The sequence below is a fragment of the Ornithodoros turicata genome, chromosome 1 (genome assembly GCF_037126465.1).
Source record: "Ornithodoros turicata isolate Travis chromosome 1, ASM3712646v1, whole genome shotgun sequence".
In the NCBI taxonomy this organism is placed as follows: Eukaryota; Metazoa; Arthropoda; class Arachnida; order Ixodida; family Argasidae; genus Ornithodoros; species Ornithodoros turicata.
The window spans coordinates 134,119,197-134,145,771 of NC_088201.1; the positions used below are offsets into that span (position 1 = coordinate 134,119,197).

General features: G+C 43.5%; 1 protein-coding gene across 5 annotated transcripts in view; it reads right to left on the reverse strand.

Annotated features, from left to right (window-relative positions):
• The window catches only part of LOC135378622 (zinc finger protein 714-like), an 80,033-nt gene that overhangs the window by 18,639 nt on the left and 34,819 nt on the right, over positions 1 to 26,575 (reverse strand). For all 5 annotated transcript variants that reach the window (XM_064611697.1, XM_064611694.1, XM_064611695.1 and 2 more), the window contains 2 exons: positions 25,347 to 25,490; positions 5,878 to 5,985 (listed from right to left, as the gene is read on the reverse strand). In XM_064611697.1, coding sequence (XP_064467767.1) covers positions 5,878 to 5,985; positions 25,347 to 25,490 — 252 coding nt within the window. The remainder of the gene's footprint in view (positions 1 to 5,877; positions 5,986 to 25,346; positions 25,491 to 26,575) is intronic.

Below are 26,575 nucleotides of genomic sequence, written 5' to 3' on the forward strand. Positions count from 1 at the left end.
TAGGAGGACTCGGGGGGCGGAGCCACGACCTACTTAATAAGTACTCTTATTAAGTAGGTCGTGGGCGGAGTGATGCGGCCTCTGCTCTTGCCTAATAGATGGCGCATCGGTAGCGCTCGGCTCGGGATATGTGAGCCGCTGTCGTCTGCTTCTTCCGGTAGAGCTACGGCCTTGAAGCCTCTGCTTTCACGTAAGAGATGGCGCAACATTGGCGCTCGGTAAGGGCACGTGTGGTCGCCATAACTTTGAGCCTCGACCTTGAGATTGGCCGGTAACCTAAATTCCGATGACGCGGCGATAGCAAACCATAGTGCGTACAGTTTTGACGATTATGCTTCATGGATGTGTCATTACATTACCAAATTTGTGGCCAGTTTGACGTTTCGCTCCGCTCTTATGCGTGAACATTGTCTCAGCTCATGAAAAAGGAAATAAATGTTCCTGCTTTTGTTCTACTCCTCGCCCTGAAATAAATCATTTAAAATAATTGAACCTCTGTATGCGATAAGGGGATAAGTCGAAAAATCCCAAAATGTGAAAAGGGGCCTGATATGATTGTCCGTCCCATTGACACACATGCATTTCCCGTTTTTTACCATGCTGAGGATAAGTCGACTTATCCCCTTATTGCATGTAGAGGTTCAATTGTACTGTGTGTTTCTTTTTTCTTTTTCTTTTCTTTTTGTAAGTAGTTACGCAAGTATACTGCGTAGTTTTGACGATTATGCCTTATGGATGTGTCATTACATTACCAAATTTTTTGCCAGTTCGACGTTTCGCTCCGCTCTTATGCGTGAACATTGTCTCAGCTCATGAAAAAGGAAAGAAATGTTGCTGCTTTTGTTCTACTCCTCGCACTGAAATAAATCATTTAAAATAATTGTACTGTGTGTCTCTTTTTACTTTTATTTTTCTTTTCGTAAGTAGTTACACAAGTATACTGCGTAGTTTTGACGGGGTGGCAATCATAAGGCCGAAAACCAGAAGACCGAAAAATCAAAACACCGAACAATCAGAAGGCCGAAAAGTCAGAAAACCGAATTATCGAAAGGTCGAAATATAAGAAACCCAGGATACAAAAACTTTTATTCCAACTGCGATAAAAATTAGCTCTACAAATTAAGTAGGATAGACTTGCTGTGAATTAATATGGCAAATAAATTATTTCACTGAACTTCGCGTTAATAACGTACTTTCGATCACTTAGGGGAAAACAAAAAAATGAAAAGTAGGCATATGAACCACTGTGTATGTGTATATTTTACACAATGGCAATAAGTTAAAATGAAAAATTACGAGCTATGCGATGAACAACGGCTTCAACCAAATTTTTGGCCAGTTCAACGTTTCGCTCCGCTCTTATGCGTGAACATTGTCTCAACTCATGAAAAAGGAAAGAAATGTTGCTGCTTTTGTTCTACTCCTCGCACTTAAATAAATCATTTAAAATAATTGTACTGTGTGTTTCTTTTTTTTTTTTTTTTTTTTGTAAGTAGTTACGCAAGTATGTAAAAAGGAAAGAGATATTGCTGCTTGTTCTACTCCTCACACTGAAATAAATCATTTACAGTTGTACTGTTTGTCTGTCTTTTTCTTTCTTTTTGTAAGTAACGGAAGTATGTAAAAAGAAAAGAAATGTTGCTGCTTGTTCTACTCCTCACACTGAACTAAATCCTTTGAAATAATTATACTCTGTTTCTTTGTCTTTTTTTTGTAAGTAGTTACGGAAGAAAATAATTGTACTGTGTGTGTGTTTCCTTTTTGTAAGGGTTCCGGGACATCTGATCCAACGTCTTTTGGTCGAAAGGCATTTGATCAAACACCGTTTGATCGAGACAGCAGCGGTCGTTTGATCGATTCTTTTATTCGTTCGCTTGGAGCATTGATGAAACAAAAAAGAAGAAAACAACAAAAGAAAGCTTCAGTTCTAAAAGCTGTTATCCCAAGGAATATATCACTCTGTGTAATCCGCTCGCCCATAACCACATTCCTCATCCTAATCCACATTTTCGCATCCAGAAGCCGATCCGATGATGTGCCTTTTTTTTTTTCGCTATTGATTTGCATTAAGTGCTGAAACTGCGTTTGCAGGAGCTTTGAAAGTAAAATTAGACGTTTAGCTCCACTCTCATGTCCTCGTGGCTGATACTGCCTCAGCGTATTGCTAAAAGTACGCACAAACATTTCATTTGGTAAAATGCTCCGCCAACTGGGATGATTTTTTCCTACGCCCACGCTAATGTGAGACATGTGGTTCGCTGCGCTTTTCCAACATATCTGCAGGAAATATGCAGAAGGTACCAGGGCCTTGGGGAATTGCTTCTTAGTCTTGTCACGTTGCCTCTGTGTTCTGTTTCATGACCGCTGCTGTTTCGATCAAATGGCTTTCGTCCAAATGTCCCGCGTTCGATCAAACAGCTTTCGACCAAACGACATTCAATCAAATGTCCCGGAATCCCTTACAAAAACGAAACAGTTTCTTCCGTAACGACTTACAAAACGAAAAAGACACACACAGTACAATTATTTCAAATGATTTATTTCAGTGCAAAAAGTAGAACAATCAGCAACCTTTCTTTCCTTTTTACGTACTTCTGTTATTACAAAAACGAAACACGCACACACACAGTACAATTATTTTCTTCCGTAACTACTTACAAAAAGGAAAAAAAGAAACAGAGTATAATTATTTCAAAGGATTTAGTTCAGTGTGAGGAGTAGAACAAAAGCAGCAACATTTCTTTCGTTTTTCATGAGCTGAGACAATGTTCACGCATAAGAGCGGAGCAAAACGTCGAACTGGCCAAAAATTTGGTAATGTAATGACACATCCATGAAGCATAACCCTCAAGACTACGCAGTATAATTGCGTAACTACTTACAAAAAGAAAAGAAAAAGAAACACACAGTACAATTATTTTAAATGATTTATTTCAGTGCGAGGAGTAGAACAAAAGCAGCAACATTTCTTTCCTTTTTCATGAGCTGAGACAATGTTCACGCATAAGAGCGGAGCGAAACGTCGAACTGGCCAAAAATTTGGTAATGCAATGACACATCCATGAAGCATAATCGTCAAAACTACGCACTATGGTTTGCTATCGCCACGTCATCGGAATTTAGATTACCGGCCAGTCTCAAGGTCGAGGCTCAAAGTTATGGCGACCACACGTGCCCTTACTGCACTCTACCCTTACCGAGCCCAAGCGCCAATGTTGCGCCATCTCTTACGCGAGAGCAGAGGCTTCAAGGTCGTAGCTCTACCGGAAGAAGCAGACGACAGCGGCTCACATATCCTGAGCCGAGCGCTGCCGATGCGCCATCTATTAGGCAAGAGCAGAGGCCGCATCGCTCCGCCTCCCGAGTCCTCCTATTGGCGCGCCATTTGGAGGTGGAGCCTCCCTCGCTCTTGGTCAGCAAAGCCAAGGATAGTCGAGTGTTCAACAAGGATGATGCATTTGAACAAAAACTGGCTCCAATTCTGCTATCTCACATTTCCCAGACAAACATCTAATTAATGAATTTTATCTAACTTGTCATCTAGTGGTTACAAACGCTTTCAGGAAGGACATCCACCCGGCCGCATAGACAACCTGCACAAATGGCATCTTTGATGTTCACACAGTTTATTTATAACAAATACAAATTTAAAAGATAACAAAAACACCCTGTATGTTAACTTTGCTCAATGTTAGGTTGGATTGATGAACCATGTGCTATGTTCCTTTGTGGTGTTGTGCTCCGGATTAATGTTTATCCTAAATGAGACGACACCTACAAAACACCTGCAGACATCAAGTATAATACAGTCAAACCTCGTTACAACGAAACGCAATACAGTAGACTTCCGTTAATACGACTTCCGATAATTCGACTTTCCGCTTAATTCGATCGAATTCGAAGGTCCCGTCAAATGCCCATATGCTTCTATTGATAGAAAAGTTCGTTATTTCGAACGTGAAATCAGTGCACATCGTGTAATTCGATCGATGCGTCCGCGAACCGGGCATCCGCGTCGCCCGCACCGCACATACAACAAAGTTCGCCCTAAAGGTCAGGTGGCAGATTGGCAGACGACGATTGAACAGTACCGACCTGTTCCGATAACCGCGAGTTTTTGTGCACCGAACGCTATCGTATTTGCGTACGTAAGCGATAGTGTTTGTGGTTCTGCGCACGCGCAAAACATAGAGCTTCGTGCATTGTGCAGAACCACCACGCATCCCTTGCGTACGCAAAGCCAACCTTCCGTAACCCATATCAAACCAAACCAAACCAAACTAAACCAATGGCGAACGAAACTCAATTCATTTGGTGGTGGTTCGCGGTTGTGATGAGTGCCGGGCGAGGAGGAAACGTCTCTTTCTCGTTTTTGCTTTCCGTTTTTTGTTCTACGTTTCACCGGGCTTTCGTTCGGAAACTGTCGGTGCAACAAGAGTCCGATACACAACGTGCGCTCGACGAGTTTCGAATTTCGATGACTTCGTGGAAGTGGACATCGTCGTCGTCAGACGTGTCCTGCCCGGGCGACATGGCGGAAGCGAAACTGAAGACGGTATCGCCGAGCGCATTCAGTGCGTGTGTGCGTGAACGCACGCGCTTTCCTCGAAATCGTCTACAGTTTCACTTCCGCCATCTTGCGCGGGCAGGACACGCCCGACACCGATGTTGTAGCGCGCGCTCGAGAGAGCTCTATGTGCAGTGCGTCGAGATGCGCGTTTCAAGCGTGAGCGACAGCAGAGGAATGCACAAAGATGACATTGACCCCTACAGTTTTTCTGCCTATTCTTTAATTCGACCTTCGGATAATTCGATCAAATTTCGCGTTCCCGTCAGGGTCGAATTAACGGAAGTTTACTGTATAACGAAATTCGCGATACAGCGAAATAATTTGGATTCCCCGGCAGAGGGCCATAGAGGTCAATGTATTTTATCTCCCGCTACAACAAAATACTTTTTAGCCGCCGCCTCGATACAGACAAAGAACGAGATAAGGTTTATGACCACAAAGCCGATTTCAGGGTCACGAAAACAAAGGGTGCAAGATGTGTCCTGTTCCCGCAGCGAAAGATGACACGCGCAATTAGGGTCAAGAGGAATCTGGTGCCTACAAAAAGAAGTCTGAGTCATCGGAAGGTTTGGGATTTTCCTTCAGAGGTTTCTCCTTTTCGCGCTGGTTTTGAACTGTCCGGTTGCAGCCAAGTACAGGACGAAAAGAGCACGAGACGCAAGGCGCCAACGCGCGTGTGTGGGAAACGCTTTCGTTCTCGTGGTGGCCTACATGACAAAATCAGCCAGATTTTCTTGACGGGGACAAACATGTCGTAGCAACGAAGAGCCTCATGGAAGACGCACTGCCACAGACGTGCTTGGAGGGTGTGCAGTAGTGACTGTAGTGTGCAGGATCGCGACACAAAATGGAGATGGAGAACGCTGCGGAGGCTTTGGTGGCGTACGAACAATGCATGACAGCGCATCTTCTAGGCACGACGCAGACGCGAATAACCGGCTATTTCACGCAAGAATAAAATGCCGTAAGTGCTGTTTGGCGCTGTATTTGTAGTTGTTATAATATTTCAAGAAAAATTTTTCCGTATCGTACGTAGCGGGAGTTATCGACGCTTATATACAGCGCGAGCCCTCGCGAAGATCGCGATTCGTGACCTTCAATTCGATACAGCGAAATGTTCGATACAACGAAAGAAATTGCAGTCCCCGTGAGTTTTGTTATATCGAGGTTCGACTGTATGGCCAAACCTTAGGTGCTACACTACCACATTTTAGAAATATGCTGATTTGTTCATGCAGTGTCACTATGGAGAAACGTTGGCTGCTAGTCGAACAGACGCAAAGGATTATGGCCCATAAATATCTCACCTGAGCAGTCCGCAGTAATAAGCTCCTCGTCGTTTCCATTGTTTACTGGAGAAATTTCTTGCGGTTCTTCCTTGATGAAAGTGGAATCCACTTCAGCAATTGCTGATTCTAAGGGCAAACAAAGAAGTATTGTTAAACTTTAATTTGCTGTCGATATGCCAACTTCACAACAGTTCTCAAAAACCTTGTGAGCCCAAGGAACACATATACATCAGTTGGCATTGTGAGCACCCCCACACCAACACAACCATTCATATGACTATTCAGTAAAACGTCACCGGAAACGACAGATCACCATTTTTTCCCCATAAAGCATGACTTCATAACAGTTATCTTGCACAATAACTGGCAAAACTCCATAAAAAAATCTGTACGAAGTTTCCTCGTTACAATTATTCACGCTGTGGCATGCATACGTGTGAAGACTCGTCATATGGCTACTGTTATGTGTATTCCTTAACGTTGGACAACCAGATGCGGAAACCAGAGGCTGAACATGATTGCTGTTTATCTGAACGTTTATGAGGACTTTACCACGTCTTTATGAGCTAGTTAAATATACATCAGCTTGTATATTTCACATGGCTGTCTGATAATGTCAATGTGAGGTCTGCTGGCCAGAGTAGGTGAATAGGTGCTCGTCTGCTAGCCAGAGTGCACAGTTGTTACTGGCCAGCTGGCCGTTGTGCAACCCAGATGAGCCCCCATTGGTGGAGGTGATGTGCTCCTGATGCACGTTGTTTTGGTTTCATTGCATAGACAAATTTAGCGATGGATATTTCACGGCACTTACACATTTCAGGATTCGTAAAAGATAAAATCGCTTTAATGAGGATTGTCTCCCATTCTGATTTTGCTAAAATTCCCTAATGAAAAATTTTATGTCATTAATAATTTTGTACTCATATAGCCTCTACAAGAGGATGCCCACCTATCTGTATAGCTCAACTGCAAAAATGACATGCTTGGCAGTTTCGTACAAACTTCACGGATTTCTTTTCTTTTTTGCTTTTCCCATCATAGGCTTATTCTCATTCTGAGACTAATGATGTTGTCGGTTGAAGTGCCCTAGGCAAAGCATTTGGGATCATTCATCACTGAAACTCAGCCTGTCACCCATCATCATTTTCTGGACGCCGAGAAATATTTGAGTTGTCTCTGATGCCAAACGCATTCTGGGCACGTCGCAACGGCCCGCTCCCAACTGTGATGACACCAAGGTCTGAAGTGATTATGCATGCGTACTGCACACATATTTTTATTTGCCATGTAGTATTATTTTTGTGAGTCACCCATTTAGTCGCTTGCAAAGTTATTTGCATGTATATTTAATTTTGAGGGTTATTTTAATTTTAATATATAATTTACAGGGTAGTTTGCTTTTGCGGTATCAACGTCAAGCTATGTTGGTCAACCAGTCAGCACATGTTTTTGATGGTTCCTCATGTCAATCCCAAAAGTGCTTGCTACATGACATATCTGTGAGCAAGTTTGACTTTGGAGCAGAAAGTCGCCCTCATACGCTAAGTAGAAAAGGATGAACATTCGAAATGTGACATCGCCAAGGACTTCAATATTTTACGCTGTCAACCATACTGAAGTAGAAGCACGATGTACTGGACGGCTCCGAGAAAAGTTTGTCAAGCCAGAGGACGCACGTTTGTGATTTGAAACCCCCTGACGTGGAGGCCACACTTTTGGAATACCCAAACAGAGCCTGAGCATTGCACCGAAACAGACCTGTACAGGAAGGTTCACAAACTTGTTGGACAGTAAGCTGACGACGACTTCGATTCTTTCATGCTTGCGGATGTGGACGAGCCCGCTGTTGGTGCCACCACAGATGAGCAAATCTTTGAAGTTGTGTTGTGTGCAAAAAGTGAAAGCGAAGACTTGGAGGACGTACCACGAGAAATTCTGTCGAAGGCGGAGACCTGTAACATACTGAGTCTTTTGTGCGACAAAGTCTGATGCGGTGGAGGTGACTACGCCCTTATGCAGGTCCTCATGAAACTGGAAAACACGCTGTTGCTGCAGTCTGTGATTACGAGCTTTTTCTTGACACAATAGAGGTTTGTAAGACTGCATTTCTCGTTGTCTTCTTGAAATTACTTGTTCAAACGCGCTCCCACACAGTTTTGGTCAAATTACACCGTATTTATTGTGCTCCCACTTTTTATCGAAATACCACTTACATTGAATTTTCTCCCAGTTCTGACGCTTCGTTATAACGAGGGTCTACTGTATATGAAGAAACTAGAGCTATAAGGACAACGCGTAGGACATGAGTAAATGGGCCAGGCTGCTCCACCTGGCCAGTATTTCACTGGCTTGGCCATTTATTTGCTCGTTCTGCCGGTAGAAAGGTGATACTGGCAACCTTTTGCTGGTATTTGTGGCTGAGGACCTTTCATATGGGATTTTTTTAGATTTTCTCTTCAACCATCCCACTACAGAATCTGGAGCATAGACCGCAGTCACCAGATAAGGAATTAGGCCGTGGACCAACCGATGGTCTATTCTTTACCCACACCAGTCAGTCAGCTCGTGTCTGTGTTCCAATTTTTCTCCTCCTGACAGCCTTCTCGAAACGGTGCACAACAATCCACTGGAATTTTTTCTCATTTTCTGAGTTCTTCATTATTAGTGATGGGACGAATCCATAATTTTTCCGAACCCAAATCTAAGGAAGGTTCTGCGAATCTACGAATCTTTGGAATCCTTCCTTAAAAAAAGAGTTTAAAAAGCCGTAGAAAAGCCCTTACATATACAGTACTGAAAAATGCTTTGAAGCAGAATATGACATATTTGTTTAATGAAAAACAAACTAGATAATGGTTAAAAATTTGGAACCCGAGAAAGGGACAGAGGAGGGACGACACGACACGTTCTCGAACACAGCAAACCATTTAATAACAGTGGGTGTGCAAAGCTGTTGGTGGTTGTGTCAAGCCAGTTAGAACTCTAGGTCGTATATGACCATCCTGAGTTCTCTGCCTGCAGAGAAGGCTTGTCTGCGCAGATGTGTTCTTCAAAGTGAGTGGTGAATGCAATGCGGTTGTTTCAATCCAATCCAATGTAGCGTTGTTGCCTATTTATAGCAATTCCTAACACCAGTAATCCAGCCGCATGCAGCAACATATGTTTCCTCGTATAACCTTGAGCGAGCACTCACTCTCTCTCTGTGCTCCTCTACCCCTCCCCCACTTTCTCTTTCTTGCACCTTTCCTCCTTTTCTTTTACTTGCACCTCCTCTCTCTCAGCTGGTATTTTTCACTGGGAGAGGTGGCAACCCTAGTTGCGATATGTAGAGTATAAAAACGGGTGGAGATAATGGTCGGCCTTGTTATAATATTTTGTTTACCTTAATCTCATCTGTCCTTAACCCTTCCTAGCTTCCTGTTACTATCAGGACTTCTGAGCAGATACTCATTAGTGGTTCGATTATATCACTTTCAATCTCCAGGTCCTGAAGTTATTGGCACAGGGTTTTGTGTACGGGGGACTTAGACCCCAAATGGAACCAGATAGGAATTATGCCATTGAGCTAAATACTATACTATAACTAAGTTACTAGCAAAGTCGCAAGTTCTGAAAAGGAACTTAAAGATCCTGAGGGAAAGGGACGAATTACTTCCAAGTTATTTCCTGCCATGCTGTAATTAAGTATTGACATACTACAAACATGTTTTTAGTTGCAACGTATTCATTTCTGCGAATTTCGTGACAGCTGAGACATTGCAAAAAATTGTACAGTACTGTATTGTAAAAATTGTACTGTATTTGCGAATACACAGACATGGTGCCTTGATAGATTGATGCATTGCTTTGATGCATTGACCAGATACTCTCGGTCAGTTAGATTGTCAATAAGCGAGAAAATGCACAAAGGATACATATTCCTTGAGTTTCACATTTGTGCTACGTTCTTGCACAAAGCCTGAATGAACAGTGGCGTCACACACAGATATTTCTTGGAAAGCCTCAATCAACCACACGCAGCATGAATGGGTTTGATAGTCGCTGCACGGAGGTCCACTTTGACTTTGGAAGGAAGACAGTTCCTGTCCCGTGCACCTTTGCTACAGGGGACATACCATTTACAGTCAACGCTCAATTTATGAACACCCTTCGTTTCTAAAAAAATCGTTCATAAATCGAGGTACAAGGAGGTACATACAAAAATGGGCTGAAACACTACGGGAAATGCACTAGATTACGTTTACTTTTTAAAACACTCCTTAATTGTGCTCTGGAACATTTATCCAGTTTAGAAGAGACATAGAAGTCTGGCACTTAACTCTTCTGTCTGGTCCTCCTGGTCCTGGTACTGTATCGCACTGTGGATGTGATTCCACACTAAGCGAGACGTCACAGATTCGGAACAGTACTGCTAGTTATCTTCACTATCACTATGATCACCCTCGGCACCATCATTTTGACAACTGCAGTAAAGCACCATCATCAAGCAGTTCACATTTGTGTTTACTGTCAGCACAAGAAATGTACGAGGGTGGTTCCATAAGTTTCCGGCCCGAGGTAGAAAATGCGCGCGAATTTGAAAATGTGATTAAGGACGCATGGCGCCATCTATTGGAGGGCCGGAGCACCACCCTCAACCCTCTGCATGTTTTTGTCGGTTGAAGAGCGGCATTTCAAACAGCCAGGGTGCACTGTTCAGTTAAAATGGAAAAATCCAGTACCGCGCTGTGATAAAATTCTTGACAAATGAGGGACTTTCGCCTAAAGTAATTAAAGCGTGACTGGACAACGTGTACAGGGAAGCCTCTCCGTCGTACACAACGGTAAAAGACTGGGCTACACAGTTTCGACTGGGGCGAGAGTCCATTGAAGATGATCCATGCGATTGTCGTCCAGTGGAAGTGGTGACACAAGAAAATTCGTCTCTTGTCGAGAAGGAAGTGCTGAGCGACAGGCGTCTGAAGGTGAAGGAAATCTCAGAAAGGCTGGGGCTTTCCAAAACAACCGTTTTTTTTTTTTTGCATCATCGGCGAGGGCATTCACATGAAAAAGGTCAGTGCGAGATGGGTGCCACGACTTCTCTCCTCAGTTCAAAAGCAACAGCACGTCGTCTGTGCCAAAGAGTTTTTGGAGCTCTGTCAAGAGAACGAAGACGAAATATTGAATTCAATTGTCACAGGGGATGAGACTATGGTGCTCTACTATGATCCCCTTTCGAAAAAGGAGTCGATGGAATGGCGCATACCAGGAGAAGCACCCCCAAGAAAAGCCAAGGTCACATAATCCACAAAGAAGATCACGGCAACAATATTTTGGGATTGTCATGGGATCCTCCTCATCAACTTCAAAGAGAGGAACACCACAGTGAATGCGACTTATTGTGCTTCACTCCTGCACCAACTGCGAGACGCCATCAAGGAAAAGAGGCGCGGCAGGTTGAGTCGAGGTGTCCGGTTGCTCCAGGACAATGCCCCTGTCCACACGGCTCTGTTGCCAAGGCTGCAGCTTCGAAGAAATCCACCACTCACCCTACAGTCCAGACTTGGCACCGAGTGACTACTTCCTATTCTCAAACTTGAAGAGGGATCTCGGAGGACGGAGATTTCAAAACAATAGTGAGGTGCAAGAGGCAGTTTTCCAGCATTTTGCGGACAAAACTTCGGACTATTTTTTCAAGGGTATAAGAATGCTGGTTGAAAGGTGTCAAAAGTGCATCGAAGTTAAGGGTGACTATGTCGAAAAGTGATACACTTGTTTCGTCTCTATGACTATTAAAAGTTGGTCGGGCCGGAAACTTATGGAGCCACCCTCGTACTCCTCTGTTCTCACTCTCTAGCTCTTGTGGCTGTGAGACACTGCGCAGGTTCTGCACCGATGCGGGTGATACCTTGTTCATTTTTATTGATGCAATCCCTGTACGTTCCTATGCATCAACCTCTGGACAGCTCTGCCACCCCTTTCATAAATCTAGGTCAGAACACGCGTGTTTTAGCGGTTTGTTCCCTGAAAATCTGTTCACAGTTGGGATATCGAGTGTTCATAAAGCGAGGGAGGTATACATAAAAAGGTTTGGTTCCTTCTGACGCCGTTCATAAATCGAAGGAATTCGTAAATTGAGGGATAATAATACGAAGTTTGACTGTATATGAAGGAACTGGAGCTGTAAGGACAACAGACAAGGCACGAGTAAACAGGACCGGCTGATTCCACTAGTGGACAACAGCAACAACAACAACAACTTCACTTTTGCTGGTGGTGCAGCTGTGGTGCACTAGTGGCAACTCTAATTGCAACTGGAAAAATAATTTGAACATTCACAGCTAGGGACGAAGAGTGGTGCAGACAATCCCAGGAACCATATATGTGTATGACAAACACTGATGGGGGGTACTGATGGCAGACGGGAACTCCTGGACGTCATGGCGTCAATATATTGGTGTCCAAAGTGGGGAACACATGGATTGAAATTGAGTACTGCAAAAGACAACTAAATTTGAAACTCTGTAATACAAGCAGCGCTCATTGGGAGGACGCAACATCTAAAATACTTCGAGATAACCGTAACAGTGGAAAGGGAACACTTAGGAGGGGGGACAAAAAATGTTTTATATGTAAAACGGCAACAGATATATATGTAATATCCAAATATATTATATGTAAACGGCAAATATCTGGGAATGCTCAGGGCTCATGCACTATGCTCCTTTAACAGATACGAAGTAGCCCGTGAACTGTGGACGACAGCAACAGCACCAGTGCTCGCATACTACAATGGAGCAGGAAGAAGCAAGACGGGTGGCCCTGAAAGCACAAAGATCTGTCCCAAGTGCTGCCATACAAAGCTATACGGGCTAGTCTAACTTTGAAGTGAGGAAGGCAAGATCACATTTGAAGGAGGAGTAAGAATCATGCCACAAAACATGATAACCAACAAGATACAAACGAGACAACTCATGAGTATCAGTCTTGCAGAAAAACTGATGGACAAAACGGAACAGGGCAGGTGCGCAATCCCTGACCAAGTCAATCAGTGGGGCACCTCTGACTGGCTGAGGGTCATATGGTCTAAATCGGCGCTACAAATTTACGCTGAAGGCAAAGATTAAGGGAGTGAAAGATTTCTGACAACTCCATAAGAAGCTTCTGTTGCTTGAAGTATGTGCGCGAGTCCATAAGTGGTGGGCAAATACACTCAGAAGTCCCACGATTCTACCAATTCTATTACAGCAATGACGGCATAAGTGGATAAATACGCTGGGAGTGCACAGAATCAATGAAGCACACTATGTTGCAATGCACAAAGTTCTGATTAGGCCACAGGTTTTCATGCAAATGCATGTTTTTTTCTTGATATCATTTCGTATCCTGATGAATAAGAAGTCCTTGTGGTCTTAGTTTGCGACCGGTAAGAAGGGTTCTATGATGCGTACAAATGCATGTTTCCATGTTATGGCATATTTCAAATGGAAATGCATGTGTATTGTATATTTTACCATATCTTGTAATTCCAGGTGTGAAAGTTTCTGTCTTCTTTGCTTTCATGAAAGGTTTTGCTGGTTTCAGGAAAGCTTTGGATCCTCTCTCACGAAAATTGTGGTCAGAATCTAATAGGTATTTTACATGTTTTTTGACGGGTGCGTTGTTCATGCCCCACCTGAAAACTTGTCTCTCAAGGTTAGCGAACTGGCATGGCATCGGAGAACGTAGTCGATAGGTTGTACTTCGCTTTTGCCACTTTCTTTGCCATTATGCAGACAGGTGGCAACCACATTTTGACCTGTGGCACAATGCTGGAAGCAAAGGCTTCAGCTGCATGTTTTGTGTCTGTTGTGCAGGGTTTCTTTCCTATGTATTCTTATGTTCTTTGTTATGTAATGTTATTGGTACTATAGTGCAATCACTAATAAAATACTCAAATTCTGTCAAATATGCATTAGATGCATTGCTTTCATACTAAGAACAAGGAAAGGCACTGCATATAATCATACCTAACCCTTTAAATACCATGCCAATGATGAGGACAGTGCCCAGAAGAAGAACAGTCTCTGTTCGAAATATCGGCGGCTCTGGTCCTGAAGCCAGTCCCTTCATATTGCATATATTCTGGTTTTTACTGCATATTTTTGAGATTTTCAATGCATAGTTGGATGCACGTTTCAAGAGTTTTCAGTGCATCTTTATCTGCACTCCAGTTATGATTTTATCTATTCATCTCTTCTTTTAAAGGAAGTGTCGCATCCGTCAAGGCAATTCCAAAACTATACTGCCGCTTTACTCCGCGTTCATCACTGACAATAATGCCGAAAATCCGATGCAAATTAGTGGAGCTGTTCATGTGCAGTTTGATGTAATGCATGGCAAGAGCAGACAGTAGATATTGAGAGTACAGTAAACCCTCGTTAACTCTAACTCGCTTATCTCGAAATATCGGTTATCTCGAATATTTTTTTGCATCCCGATCCTTGTCCCAATGCTTCCTATGTATTTGGGCCCTTTTAAGTCGAAGCTTTTTTTTGCCCGAGTATGGATATCTCAAAATTCCATCACCGTACCTAGAGCTGATAACGTGCATTCTTCGGTCTCCCAGGCTAGGTCAAGGTCGAAGCCTTTCAGTCAGAGGAGGCAGAGTAAGCGGATTTCGCCGCCGCGAAAATAGTGTCGCTGCTGGCATTTCCAGCCAAATTCCGGCTACTTAGTTTTCATTGGCTCAGGTCCCTCACGTGACCTTTGTCAATCATGATTGGCTGAGGCTCATTTAACCGGTGGATTTGCTCGCGTTCCTTTCCTCCGAGGCGCCGACCCGTCTGACCATTGTGCAGCTGGCGTCTATGTGGGTAGATGGTGATTTCGTTTCGTGGATTTCGAAGATGTTCGAGACACAGACTATCACAAGAATGAAATGTAAGCAGACAAACGTATGATGCATGTCAGTGATCAGACGTTTAATACTGCCGCCTAACAGTGTGCATAACTGATGTACGCCCTGTCCCATACAGTATTACATCACTTTCTGCCGGTTATCAGTCATGACCTGGTTGATGTGCTATTCTGTATGGCATTACTAGTTGCGTTTTGTTCCGCTATTTGAATGTGTCTTATAATTTGAATGTGAATTAATTTGAATGTATAATACACTGGTGTGTGTGAAAATGAAAACAGCATGTATCCGTACGTACGTCAGACTCCTCGAATTTTGTCATGAGTGGACATGTCGGCGCGTAACGATAGCATGTCTTACATAGTGTATTAAGCCAATTAATGTTGCCTATGCTCTAGTTTACCATATCATTAATAGGTTCTTTTTTTTTTCATTCAGACACCGACAGCTATTCGTGGCCCTACGATTCCCGAGTATGTGGCCCCTGTCACCTGAAAATTCTAGTACAGTTGTGCTAGGATGAAGCGAATGGGTCCTGCGTCTCATTACGTGCTATAAATGTGTATAATAATATCTACTTTATGCAAACCGAATAGGTTCCCTTAAAGATTGTATAATATGATAGTCACGCTTTCTGTTGTTCTCCAGTATTTATTCTTTATTTATTCTGCAGTATTCTGTAATAATCGCGTAGATTTACTTATGTTCAAATGTTGCTTCTTGTTTAAATGTTTACCGTGTCAATAAATTTGTACATGTGAATTCCTTCGTCTTCTGGATTTTCATTTTCTGCTTCCCGATAATGTTAGCAGACGGCCAGGCGAAGCGCCCGGAACAGAAAAGGGGGGGGGGGGAGCGAGAATCCGAGTGAGAGGGTGTTGAGAGGACATGCAGCGCACGCTTTTTGGCACCGTTCTCCGGCTAGTTCTTCGCAATTCACTGATGATCACGTGGCCAGGGGGGGGTTTCGTGGCGAAACTGTGGAAGCTACAGCTGCACTCCACTGCTTTCAGTCCTAGTGACTCACGCGCCTCTACCTGTGGCAGGCAGACCGCACACCCCTTTCCACACAACGTCACTCCTCCTTCTCCTCTGCAGTCATCCGAGCGTCTCAGTTTCGTTTCATTCTTCGTGGCGTGATGGCTGAACAACGCACATGGAAGTCCCTGACTTTGGAGCTGAAGGTGGCACTTATCAAAGTCCGGGCAGCAAGTTCATCAAGCCATTATCGTGAACTGTTTCGTTCATGCGGGTTTCTGGTCTTCCACCGCCGTACCGGAGCCAGCAGACTAGTTCAGTGGCTGTGATGAATTGTGCAACGACGTGATGCGCCTCACATGTTGTGGGGAGAGTGACTTATAGGACTTGAACATCGAGGACTATGCGTAAGGTCCTTCATTTTCCGTGATTCCACGAAATTCCGCGGAATTCGGAATTAATCGCGGAATCCTTCGTTTGGCACAGATTTTCACAGAATCCTTTATTTTTAAGGGTGTGTGGATATTACAGTTCTCAAATTCGAATCGAATATCAATCACTCGAAGGATCCGATTCGCGAATTGAAATACCCAATATTTGGGTTTCCGGATAATTTGACTATTCGCCGAATACGAACGACACCTCCCCAAAAGTGGGCTTCACCTGACGCTTCCCTGCATGAGGTGAAGCAGCGCCTACAAAATTGATGCCTGCTTTACGAAATTGTTTATGCTGCAGGACGAAACAGACAGGTTGTAGTTTAGCTTTGGATAACATTAGCCCAAATTTATTGTGTATACTTCACCTGAGGAAGGAACGGCGTCCCTCTCTTATGCTGTTTAGCGGTAGCAGTGGCGGATTTTGATTTGATATCTGGGAGGTTGCCTTCAAGATGCTAAGACTTTTGAATAATGGCTACAGTCCAAGAACAAAAAGGGGTGTACTAAAAATGTAACTTCCCCAGGGCATGTATTGTAAACTCCTTCCTATAAAGTTCCTATGAGCTCGGTAGATGCTGAAAGGTCTTTCGGCAGACAAATGATTTCAGGTGACGGACTGCATCAGATGAGAACAAAAGGTATCATGTATGTAATGCTGAGCCACAACAGTGCTTTGAATCTGTAATTTTTTATACAGACAATAACTTTATTCTTTATCTTTTTTATTTTAAAATTTTTAATTTTTTTAATTTTATAACATATTTTTTGTTCCCACATTATGCAAGAAAATAAAGTGTCTCCCATTTTATGCAGCTGTTGACAGCTCTCCGCGGAAAATCGCAGAATTTTGAATTTGCTGCAGCAGAAAACAGAGGGCCTTAACTATGCGCTCTACGATGGCGATGTTCCAGTAGCGGTGAACTGAATGACACTGAAATCAAACTGAGTGATACTGAAATCGTCGAGAGTGCCCACAGTAGTGACATGCCGGGAGGAGCGTCTCATGCGTTGCATTCAAGTGCATGAAGATGCTTTCTTGTTCCCAGACGCGAATGCCAAGCAGATTGCTATTACGGAGTTATTCCGTCTCAGACGATGTTGAAAAATATATGGCTTCGGAATTGTTTACAAGTCCTATTATTGTATGAACACTTTTCTTTTCTTTTTTTTACGTTTTATAACATAGCGCATTGTGGTAACATCGTGGCAACGTAGTTTTCGCTGTTCGCTTAACTCAAAACCGCGCTTATCTAGAAATTTTTTCCAGTTTTTACAACTTCGAGTTATCGGGGGTTTACTGTATTCTCGAATTCCCTGTCTGGAAATCAGAGGAAACATTACTCGGACAAGGGCAATCAGTGAGTGCCCTTTGGTATGGATAAGTCCAACCAGGGGGTGACTGGAGGGCCTTTGGCGACTGACAGGTGGGCGGGACGGATGGAGTCTGCTGGTGGGGGAGAGCCTGGATCAGCTTGTAGAATTTTGCTTCAGATTAGCTCCGAACATGTTCATACGTCCAGCAGCATAACACAGTGTTCGACACAACATAGCCACATCAGAACTCACACTGGGAAGTGAAAGTTGGCATATTTACTGAGGACTGGTCACTTTTAGAAGCTGCTGCAAATAATAGCTGGCTTGTCGACCAGACAAAGCATTTTTTTCTTTCTAGAAGTCTAGCTTTCATTCATCATTGCTGCATGCACAAAGGGCACATAAGGGAGTGGGAGGTATCACCGGTGTCATAACACTGTCACATGGGAGCCAGATGTTGGGAGGAGACAGGGAACTACTCACTTCCCAGAAGGAATAGCAAGAGAGGGGGTGCACAAGTTGACGAAAACAAAGCAGGAAGTAATCAACACTTGAAGTAATTGTTTAGCGGTGCCTTTCTCATTAATTAGAGCTTGAAGTTTTCAGCAGGGTGTTGAACTAAACCTGAACCTGAACCGAAAACCGTACCCCAACCATTATGTTTGATGGAACCGAACCTGAATCAAACTTTTCATGATACCGAAGCGGAGTAGAACCACAAAAAAATAACAGTAGTTTGCAACAAAACGGTTTGGACATAAAAGAAGCCAGCATAAGAGTTCAAGTGCCTCTCAATCCCCGGGCGAGGACACATAGGTCTCCGTATCAGAAATTTCGCAAATTTTCACCCAGCAGTGAAACGAGGACGTACAGTAATCATGCTTTCAGTCTTGAAGCGCAGTCTTGAAGCACAGTTGTCCTTGTGAACACCGCAGCTAGCGCCCCACGCACTGCGGCATCTGCTCTTCAGAGAGGAGGCGCCACGCGGGCGAGCGAAACAGGAATGGAGCAGGTCAGTTGTGTAGCTCTATAGGACGAATACTGCGATTAAGCAAACGTGCAACATTTCCCTTTACATGTGAGCAGTCAGAAACAAGACAAGTGGAGAAGGAGCATATGCAGAACAGTGCTTGTATGACTGGTGGTGGTTTGAAAAGCAAATGTAGTCCTGCTTACTGGTAGTGGAACTGCGTCTTGACGCATTGCCTTTGTGTTGTGGATTAACTGGTACACTGCTGTGAGCTTGGACAGAGCAAGGCTGGCAGACTTATTTTCAACATGCTTCAAAACGATTTCCGATCAATTCACGCTGCGAATACGTGTGTTGGCAAGTGTCGTTGTCAATGTAAAATGCTTAAAAGTCTTATTAGGTTTCCTTTAAATGTATCTTGATGGCGCTGGGCGTGTGAAAAAAGATTTTGAGAACAGAAAGTAGCAGGGCTACACTGCTTCATCAGCGTAGACGTAATTTTCAAGTGTTCATCCATATCTACTTTCTCGCTAAAGGGAGTACCTCGGCATTAAAAACATAAGTGCACACAACAGCATCATCTATTAGCCATGCATTTCCTGATAAAAGCAGTTTTGTGGGAGATATAAAATGAAATTGTTGAACCAGTTCGCGAACCAGTTTGGGGCTGTGAACTGGTTCGATTATTGGCATGGCCGAACCAAAACTGAACCAGAACGAAATCCAAGGAATGCAAACCTGAACCCCAAACCGAACTTGTATTTTTTGCGGTTCGACACCCTGGTTTTCAGGAAATACATTTTTCTAGAGGTGGGACGAATCCAGAATTTGCTGAATCCGAATCCAAGGAAGGTTCTGCGAATCTATGAATCCTTCTTGGAATAAAAGTTTAAAAAGCCAGAAGAATAAAAAAACACTTCTACTGAAAACTGTTTTTAAAGCAGAATTTGATATATTTTGTTAATTAAAAACAAATTAAATAATTGTTCACATTCAGGAAAACACATAGCCATATACTTCCCCTTAAATGTAATTTATTTAACATGTTGTTCATCGACTACAAGAAATACATAGACTCTCGGGACTCAATTCTTTCCACAAAAACTAAGCAATAATCACAACCAAAACCATGTTACTTTTAAACTTGTAATGTAAGAGTTTCTGCCTGAACTGTTTCAGTTCAGAGCAAAGTAAACAACCAGGAAAACACAGCTGAAAGTTTTAATTGGCTGCAGATTTTTCTTCAAACACAGCAGCATCCTCACCCGCTCAGGGTCTAGCCTAGTGCATTTTTTATCAGCTATGTGCCTTAGAGTCCTCCTGACATTACTGCTGAGTGTGTGACCAGGAACTTTCTAGACCAATTATGCATTCGGTGGAATCCCTGCCTAGAATTCGAGGATTTGGTTGGCTCATCCTTATATTTTTCCCAATTCGGGGGCTAAAAATTGGGGAAATCGACATGTGCTCTAAATTCATGTAAATTCGGAAGAAAAACTTCCCGTATGCTAAATTAGGGCAGAAATCGGGTTCTATTGCGCAGATGAACTGCACTGCTTTGGTACAAACGGCCATGTAATTGCATTTGCTGCCAAACAAGCTGGCGCGCATTCCTACAGACATTTCAGTGAGGGCGATTTGCGGCATAAAAATCGGGTTTCACGCTAAAGAGGCAATCTTGAATTCAGGGTGCACATGAAGGGAAGAAACGAGTTAAGCCTTAAAACTTCAGGCTCTAGATCTCTGTGACTTTTTGCATCTGTCCCAGTCCCACCACAAAAAAGGAATTCACTATATCGAGGTCGGAAATATATACTACATGGCTTTCAATAGAGAATAAGAAAGAAAATAGATTGAAAACAGAAAAGAAAATAATTTGCGAAGAAAACTTAGCAAAATCAAGGTTTGTTGTCAAAAATCTGCATCAACTTCCCCTTGAACAGTGCCATTTGTGGTCAACGTAACAGAATGGGAAGTCAACTAATAGTAATGAAGGTACTCCCACAGTTAACTACTGTATAAGCGGTTACATTTGCGGGCTCAATAATTCATGAATTTGCGAGGAGCCACGATCAGGCAATTATTCACGGAACCTCAAATTCGCGGTAATGCAGTGCGTCGCCCCGCACGAGGCATCGTTGGGACATTCCACCTTGAACTAACAAAAGGGCAAGAACCCATTTCATGCCTTTTAAGTCTGCGGAGTGCCACAATGAAGGGTCATCACTCGGCTGGCCTCTGGGTCATTGCAGAATTTCCGTGTCTCCCGTCATTCTTGTGCCCGTATCGACACAGTGAACACTGTGACAGCTTCGTATCTTTCGACTCATTACCGTCTTGTCCTTGCTCCGGTACTTCAAGCCAACATCGCCGCGTCCTCCCCCTTCAACCAGCGACCACGTGCATGGACTGCCCGACAGTGCCGTCCTCCATATGGTAGGCGACAATTTTTTTTCTGCTGCTAACGAACATGTCTCGCGGACTACAAGAACAACTACAGTCCTGAAATCAGGTGCAGAACTGAAAGTGCAGTATAAGGGCGTAGTAAACCACGTACATAAGATGTATCAGCATCCTGGGCCTTATTTCTTTCTTGTATTTTCTGTCATTGCTTCGAATATTTCGCAAAAAAAGGGCGTTCACAAATTTCACGAAAAATCAGTCCTCGCGAAAATTACTACTTATTCAGTATGTATTACTACTAAGTAAACTTACGTTATCTCGAACTCGCATATCTCGAAATATCGGATAATTCCAAGGTTTCCGGCATCACGGAATTAAATTCACTGTTTACCATGCATTTGGCATCGCTTATCTCGAAGCATTTTTGGGACTGAGTATTTCGTCACCGAAACATTAAAAGATGCGCGCGCTGCAGCTCCACACCTCCTCCCCCGGCAATCTCCTCCCACCTCTGTTGTCGTCCTCTCACGTCGGGAGAGCCCTGAAATCTCATTGGTCGGTCTGCATAAGTGGATAGAGGAATCGAAAATAAAGGGCGAAAGGGAAGTGGACTGGGTGGACGTTCGTCAGTTCGTCAGAAACTGCAACCAGTGTCCACGTGTTTGTCAAACTTTGTGCTTTCCTCAACATGGCAAAGGCAGGGAAGCAGTGCAAAGAGCTAACGCTGGAGCAGAAAGTTGCGCTGATCAAGGAAGTTGACAAAGGAGGTAGGGCCAAATCATTAATTGCCAAAGAATTTGGCATTCCTTCGTCAACGCTATCAACAATCTTGAAGAATAGAGCCCGAGTCTTTGAGACCTTCGAACAAAGTTTTTCGAGCAAGAGGAAAAGGTCTCGAAACTTCCCTGATGTCGAAGAAGTGCTACTCTTCTTGCTACAGGATGCAAGAGCTGCCAATTTGACAGGGACAGACCCATTATTAATGGAGAAAGCGGACACCCTGGCATTGCAGATGGGCTACACCGATTTCAGCTGCAGTGTTGGCTGGTTCGACCGATTCAAGAAGAGGCACAACGTATCGTCCAAGACCATCCATGGCGAAAGCGGCGCCGTTGATGGTGCAGTTGCGGACAACTGGCGCAGCCATCGGCTCGTCGAGTTGGAGAGCTTGTACAACGACAAAGACATCTTCAATTTGGACGAGGCAGCTCTTTTTTATAAGATGCTGCCCAACAGGATGTTTACTTTGAAGGATGACCCCTGCAGAGGAGCCAAGCAGCGGAAAGACAGAGTGACGATCCTTTTCGGAACGAACGCTACTGGCGAAGAAAAGCCCCCACTTCTAATCATTGGGAGAGCTAGGAGACCAGTGTGCTTGCGAAATGCAAGGCTGCCAAAGGACGTTATTTACACATCTAACAAGACTGCTTGGATGACGGCTGCAGTGTTCGAAGAGTATGTGCGCACGCTTGACCGAAAGCTGGCAAGGCAGAAACGCAAAGTTCTCTTCGTTGTTGATAACTGCTCGGGACATGGAACAATTGCGAATCTCGAAGCCATCACCGTGGAGTTTCTCCCTGCCCTGACATCAGTTTTACAGCCGATGGATCAGGGAGTGATCGAGATGACCAGGAAGATCTACAGAAAGAATCTTCTCTGGCGGATTTTGTTGTACAGGGTTATTCTAGAAAATGTTACACATTTCGATCGCACCGTAAAAATAGGTTTGGTTTGGCCCATCCCAAACTTTGCAGACTAATAACCATTTATCTGAAGTTTCATTTGAATTTTTTATAAGCACTATGGTTATGTCAAAAGAAAATTAAAAATAAAGCAAGATCTCGCCCCATGCATTTTCAATGGCCTATTCCACACAAACACCGCCATTTTTTCTTGTGTCCGCTTCATGTTCGCATCACTTGACACAGGTAGCACTGCCTACAACAATGTGACAGGCCGATTCTGACATTATGCACCAATCCTCTTGTTCCAGTCTTGTTCTGTATGCTGGTGCAACCTGTGTGTGGTGAAATGAAAATGAAGCGCACACAGCAGAAAATGTCGGCTTTTGAGTGAGACAGGCCATAGAAAATGCATAGAGTGAAATTTTGCTTGATTTTTAATTTTTCTTCTACAGGACCACAATGCTCACAAAAAATCCCAACAGAACATCAGACAAATGGCTACGAGTCTGCAAAGTTTGGTGTTGGATAAACCCAGTCTTCTATTTTTACGATGCGATCAAAATGTGAAACGTTTGCTAGACTAACCCTGTAGTATGACAACGGCAAGGGGTACGACACAGACCTTCTGGGTGCCATTTACCTCATTGACGACGCCTGGATGAATGTGCGTCCGTCCTCAATAGCGACCTCCTTCGCTCATGCAGGATTCTCCCGGACCTCAAGTTTCCCGCAAACTGATGCCGACCAGTTCACTGACTGTGATGAGCTCTGCCGGGAAGTACTCCAACTCACCAGTGATGGGTGCTGTGACGCCGACGTAGATATGGTCTTCTAGCAGTACGCACTGTACGAGAAGGATGTCCCGGTATGTGGGGAAATGACGGACAGTGAAATAATCGAAATGCCGTCGGACCGTGCTTCGTGTGGGACAGACGACGTTGAAGAGGGAGAAGCCCACGAAGAGCCTCGGGATGTCCCAACTTTCACCGAAACAATGGAACTCCTGTGTTTGTTACGGAACAAGGTCGAGTGCAGCGGGGGTGAAGAACGTTTGATGCTTTGCGTAAAGCATCCTGAGGACGGTTTCCTCACGCCAACGGCATGAAGGCAGTCGCTGATAACGTCGTTTTTGTGAAGCAATGTGTAAATAAAGTCCCACCTTTGATTGTGCAAATTGGGATTTTGTTCCTGGCCGTAAGTACTGCACCCACTGGGAAGGTTTCACTATTTCTGTCACAACTAAGCTTGCAAAAGCAAGAAAAGCTTGCAATATATCATTACTGCATTGAAAATCGCGATGTATCGCTTATCTCGAAACTCCGCCTATTTCGAATTTTTGGGCAGTTTTTATGACTTCGATTTAACGAAGTTTACTATAAAGTCAGCACTTTTATAAAGCCGGGATTCTTTTGCTCTTGCAATGTTAATGTAATAATCAAGTACAGAGAGATCACCAAGCCCGTCGAAGTTAGAAAGCTGGCTAAAAAGATTGGGTGTTGTAGCTAAGAGCAAGTCTAGGATGTTGGAAAATGATTGGGTAACTCCTGCAGGATTTATAACTAACTGCGAAAGATTAAAGGTGTTACACAATTCCCAGGATGGGATGCATTCACATGAAGCTGACATAATCTGTGTGTCACAAGCTACCCAGTTGATCAAAGGGTAATTAAAATCAGCCATATGAAAGATAGGCAGAAGGGAGTATTGTGTCACGACCAGGTTAAGTGCAGCATGTAGGTGAGATAAGAATATACTGCCATATGAAGGTGGCCTGTATTACACAGCAACTATCACCCAGTGTTTACAACAAACACTCACTCTGATCGCTTCTGAAGTGGACTTAGTCCAGCTGGGAGTTAATGTGAACAGACTGTAATAGGGACACCGTCCCTGCTTCCTCGACCTCTGTTATATTTAGGGGTGTGCGAATCCGAATATTTTAAGTCAAATCGAATCGAATGGGGGGAAAAAATTCTGAATATCGAATACATATTCGTGCAAAATTTACAATATGTGACTTTCGCACTAAAAGTTTCCATTTTGTAGCCCATGGCCTTAGTGTAATTTTTCTGGAATTAACTGTCACAAGAGAGACATGCAATTCTTATGTTTAAAGCCTTTACTCTTTAATTTTACATGAGAGTGCTTCCTGCTTTTCAGGTGAGCCTACACTTACTGGAGTGGTTACCGTCATTTCAAAATTTTATGCTAGGCAGTAGCATGTTATATGGATGAGGCTGCAATTGTTTAGGACAACCACAGGCCATTTGTGAAACGAACGAATTGGCATCCTGCCTCAGCTTTGCCATGAATACCTTTTAGTTTCTTTGCACTCGCCCTAAGAAGTTGCACTACTGAAATTTTAGACATAAAGGACATCTTGAAGACACCCTTCTTGTTCGTGGGCTGTAGTTATTATTCAAGAGTCCTAACTTTCTAAAGGCAACCTCACAGACATCAAATCAAAGTCCCTCATCAGCACCGCTAAACTACATGTGGGAGTGGCACCACCCGTTCCACAGACGATGTCTACAAAACTAACTTTGGATAACCTTATCTTAAACTAAACACCGTCCCGCCTGTGTTGGTCCTGCAGAAAGGGCAATTTCGTAAAGCAGGCTTCAACTCATGCATGGAAGCATCAGGTGAAGCCCACTTTCGGGTTCGTACATGTATTCGTGGAATAGTCGAATATTCGAAAAATCGAATATTGGATATTCGATTCGCAAATCGAATAGTTCGAGCGTTTGATATTCAATTCGAATTCGAGAATTCGAGTATTCGCACACCCCTAGTTATATTTGACGATATTATCTCACCTGGAAAGCATTCTGTGATATGTACTTCTGTGGTCTCAATGGCACCTCCGTCGTAATCTGTGTGGTTTTCTGGTGACACAGGAAAGCTGTGATCTTGAGGTTCTTCCTTCACATGGATGGTATCACTTCTGTTCACTGTAAAGTCTGTAGAAAAAAAAAAAGGTTTTCATGTAATCCACTGCAAGAATATAGCCCGCACACTGGGAGTGGGGCAGACGAGAGCTACTAGCAGGGAAGGGTAATGGACGTATTTTAGTTACCGTTTCTATTTTCGTCACTGCTATATTTTCGTTTCTGTTATCCGTTTCTGATACCAGCCTTTCAATTTCATTTCCGTTACGTTTCCGTTACTGTTTTCGGTAATGGAAAGGCTGTTACAGAGCTATAGAGCTGCGGGAGGACACCCAGTCCGGCTCTGTCAGCACAATGTTTTGCCCAAGTGCTGCTTCGGTATCACGCGTACACACTATACAAGTAATTTTACGTCGTTGAGATGTGCACATCCTGCAAGATTTTCTTAAAGATGTAGGAACATGTATTCAGTCACTCTGAGTGCAGCAACTCAAGATGGGCGTAACCTTCATCCAATGTCGCATTCATAAGCAGATGCTCTCAGAAGTAAATAATACTGTCATTGCCACGGTGAAATGAAAAAAGTAAAAAAGAAGAACCTGTCAGCCTCGTGCTATGGTGGGGTATAGTCATGTGTTGATGTCATGGAGTTATGAGGACTGGGACGAGGTAAGCGAGGGATGCACTCTCGAGATTCAATATTATATTATACATACCCAAAGAAAATTTTCAAAAAGTCTGTAACTAAGTGCTAGCACATAAAATAATATACGATTTCTCGAACAGAGCTGCAAATGACACCAATATTTTCATTTTGTGTGGCATTTAGGAGCCGGGGTCTCGTAAAGTGCAGGCTCTTTTATCACAATAGGTGCGGGCATTATTTGTTGTATTTACAGATTTTCTACAGTGCTTGCTGTATTGTGGAATGTAAACTGCGATGTCGCTTTTTGTGCCCATACGAATAATAGCGATTACCGAGTTATGTGTTTCTGTATGTATGTGTAGGTTAGTTAGAAGAATGCATTTTCACAGTTTTCCAGGACAAAAATACAACATGGACCAAGAAGACATGGACTGTGGAAGAGACATGAAGAGACACACACACACAAAAAAAAAGATTTCACATAGAAAAAAATTGTGGTTGGCTTTCCTCA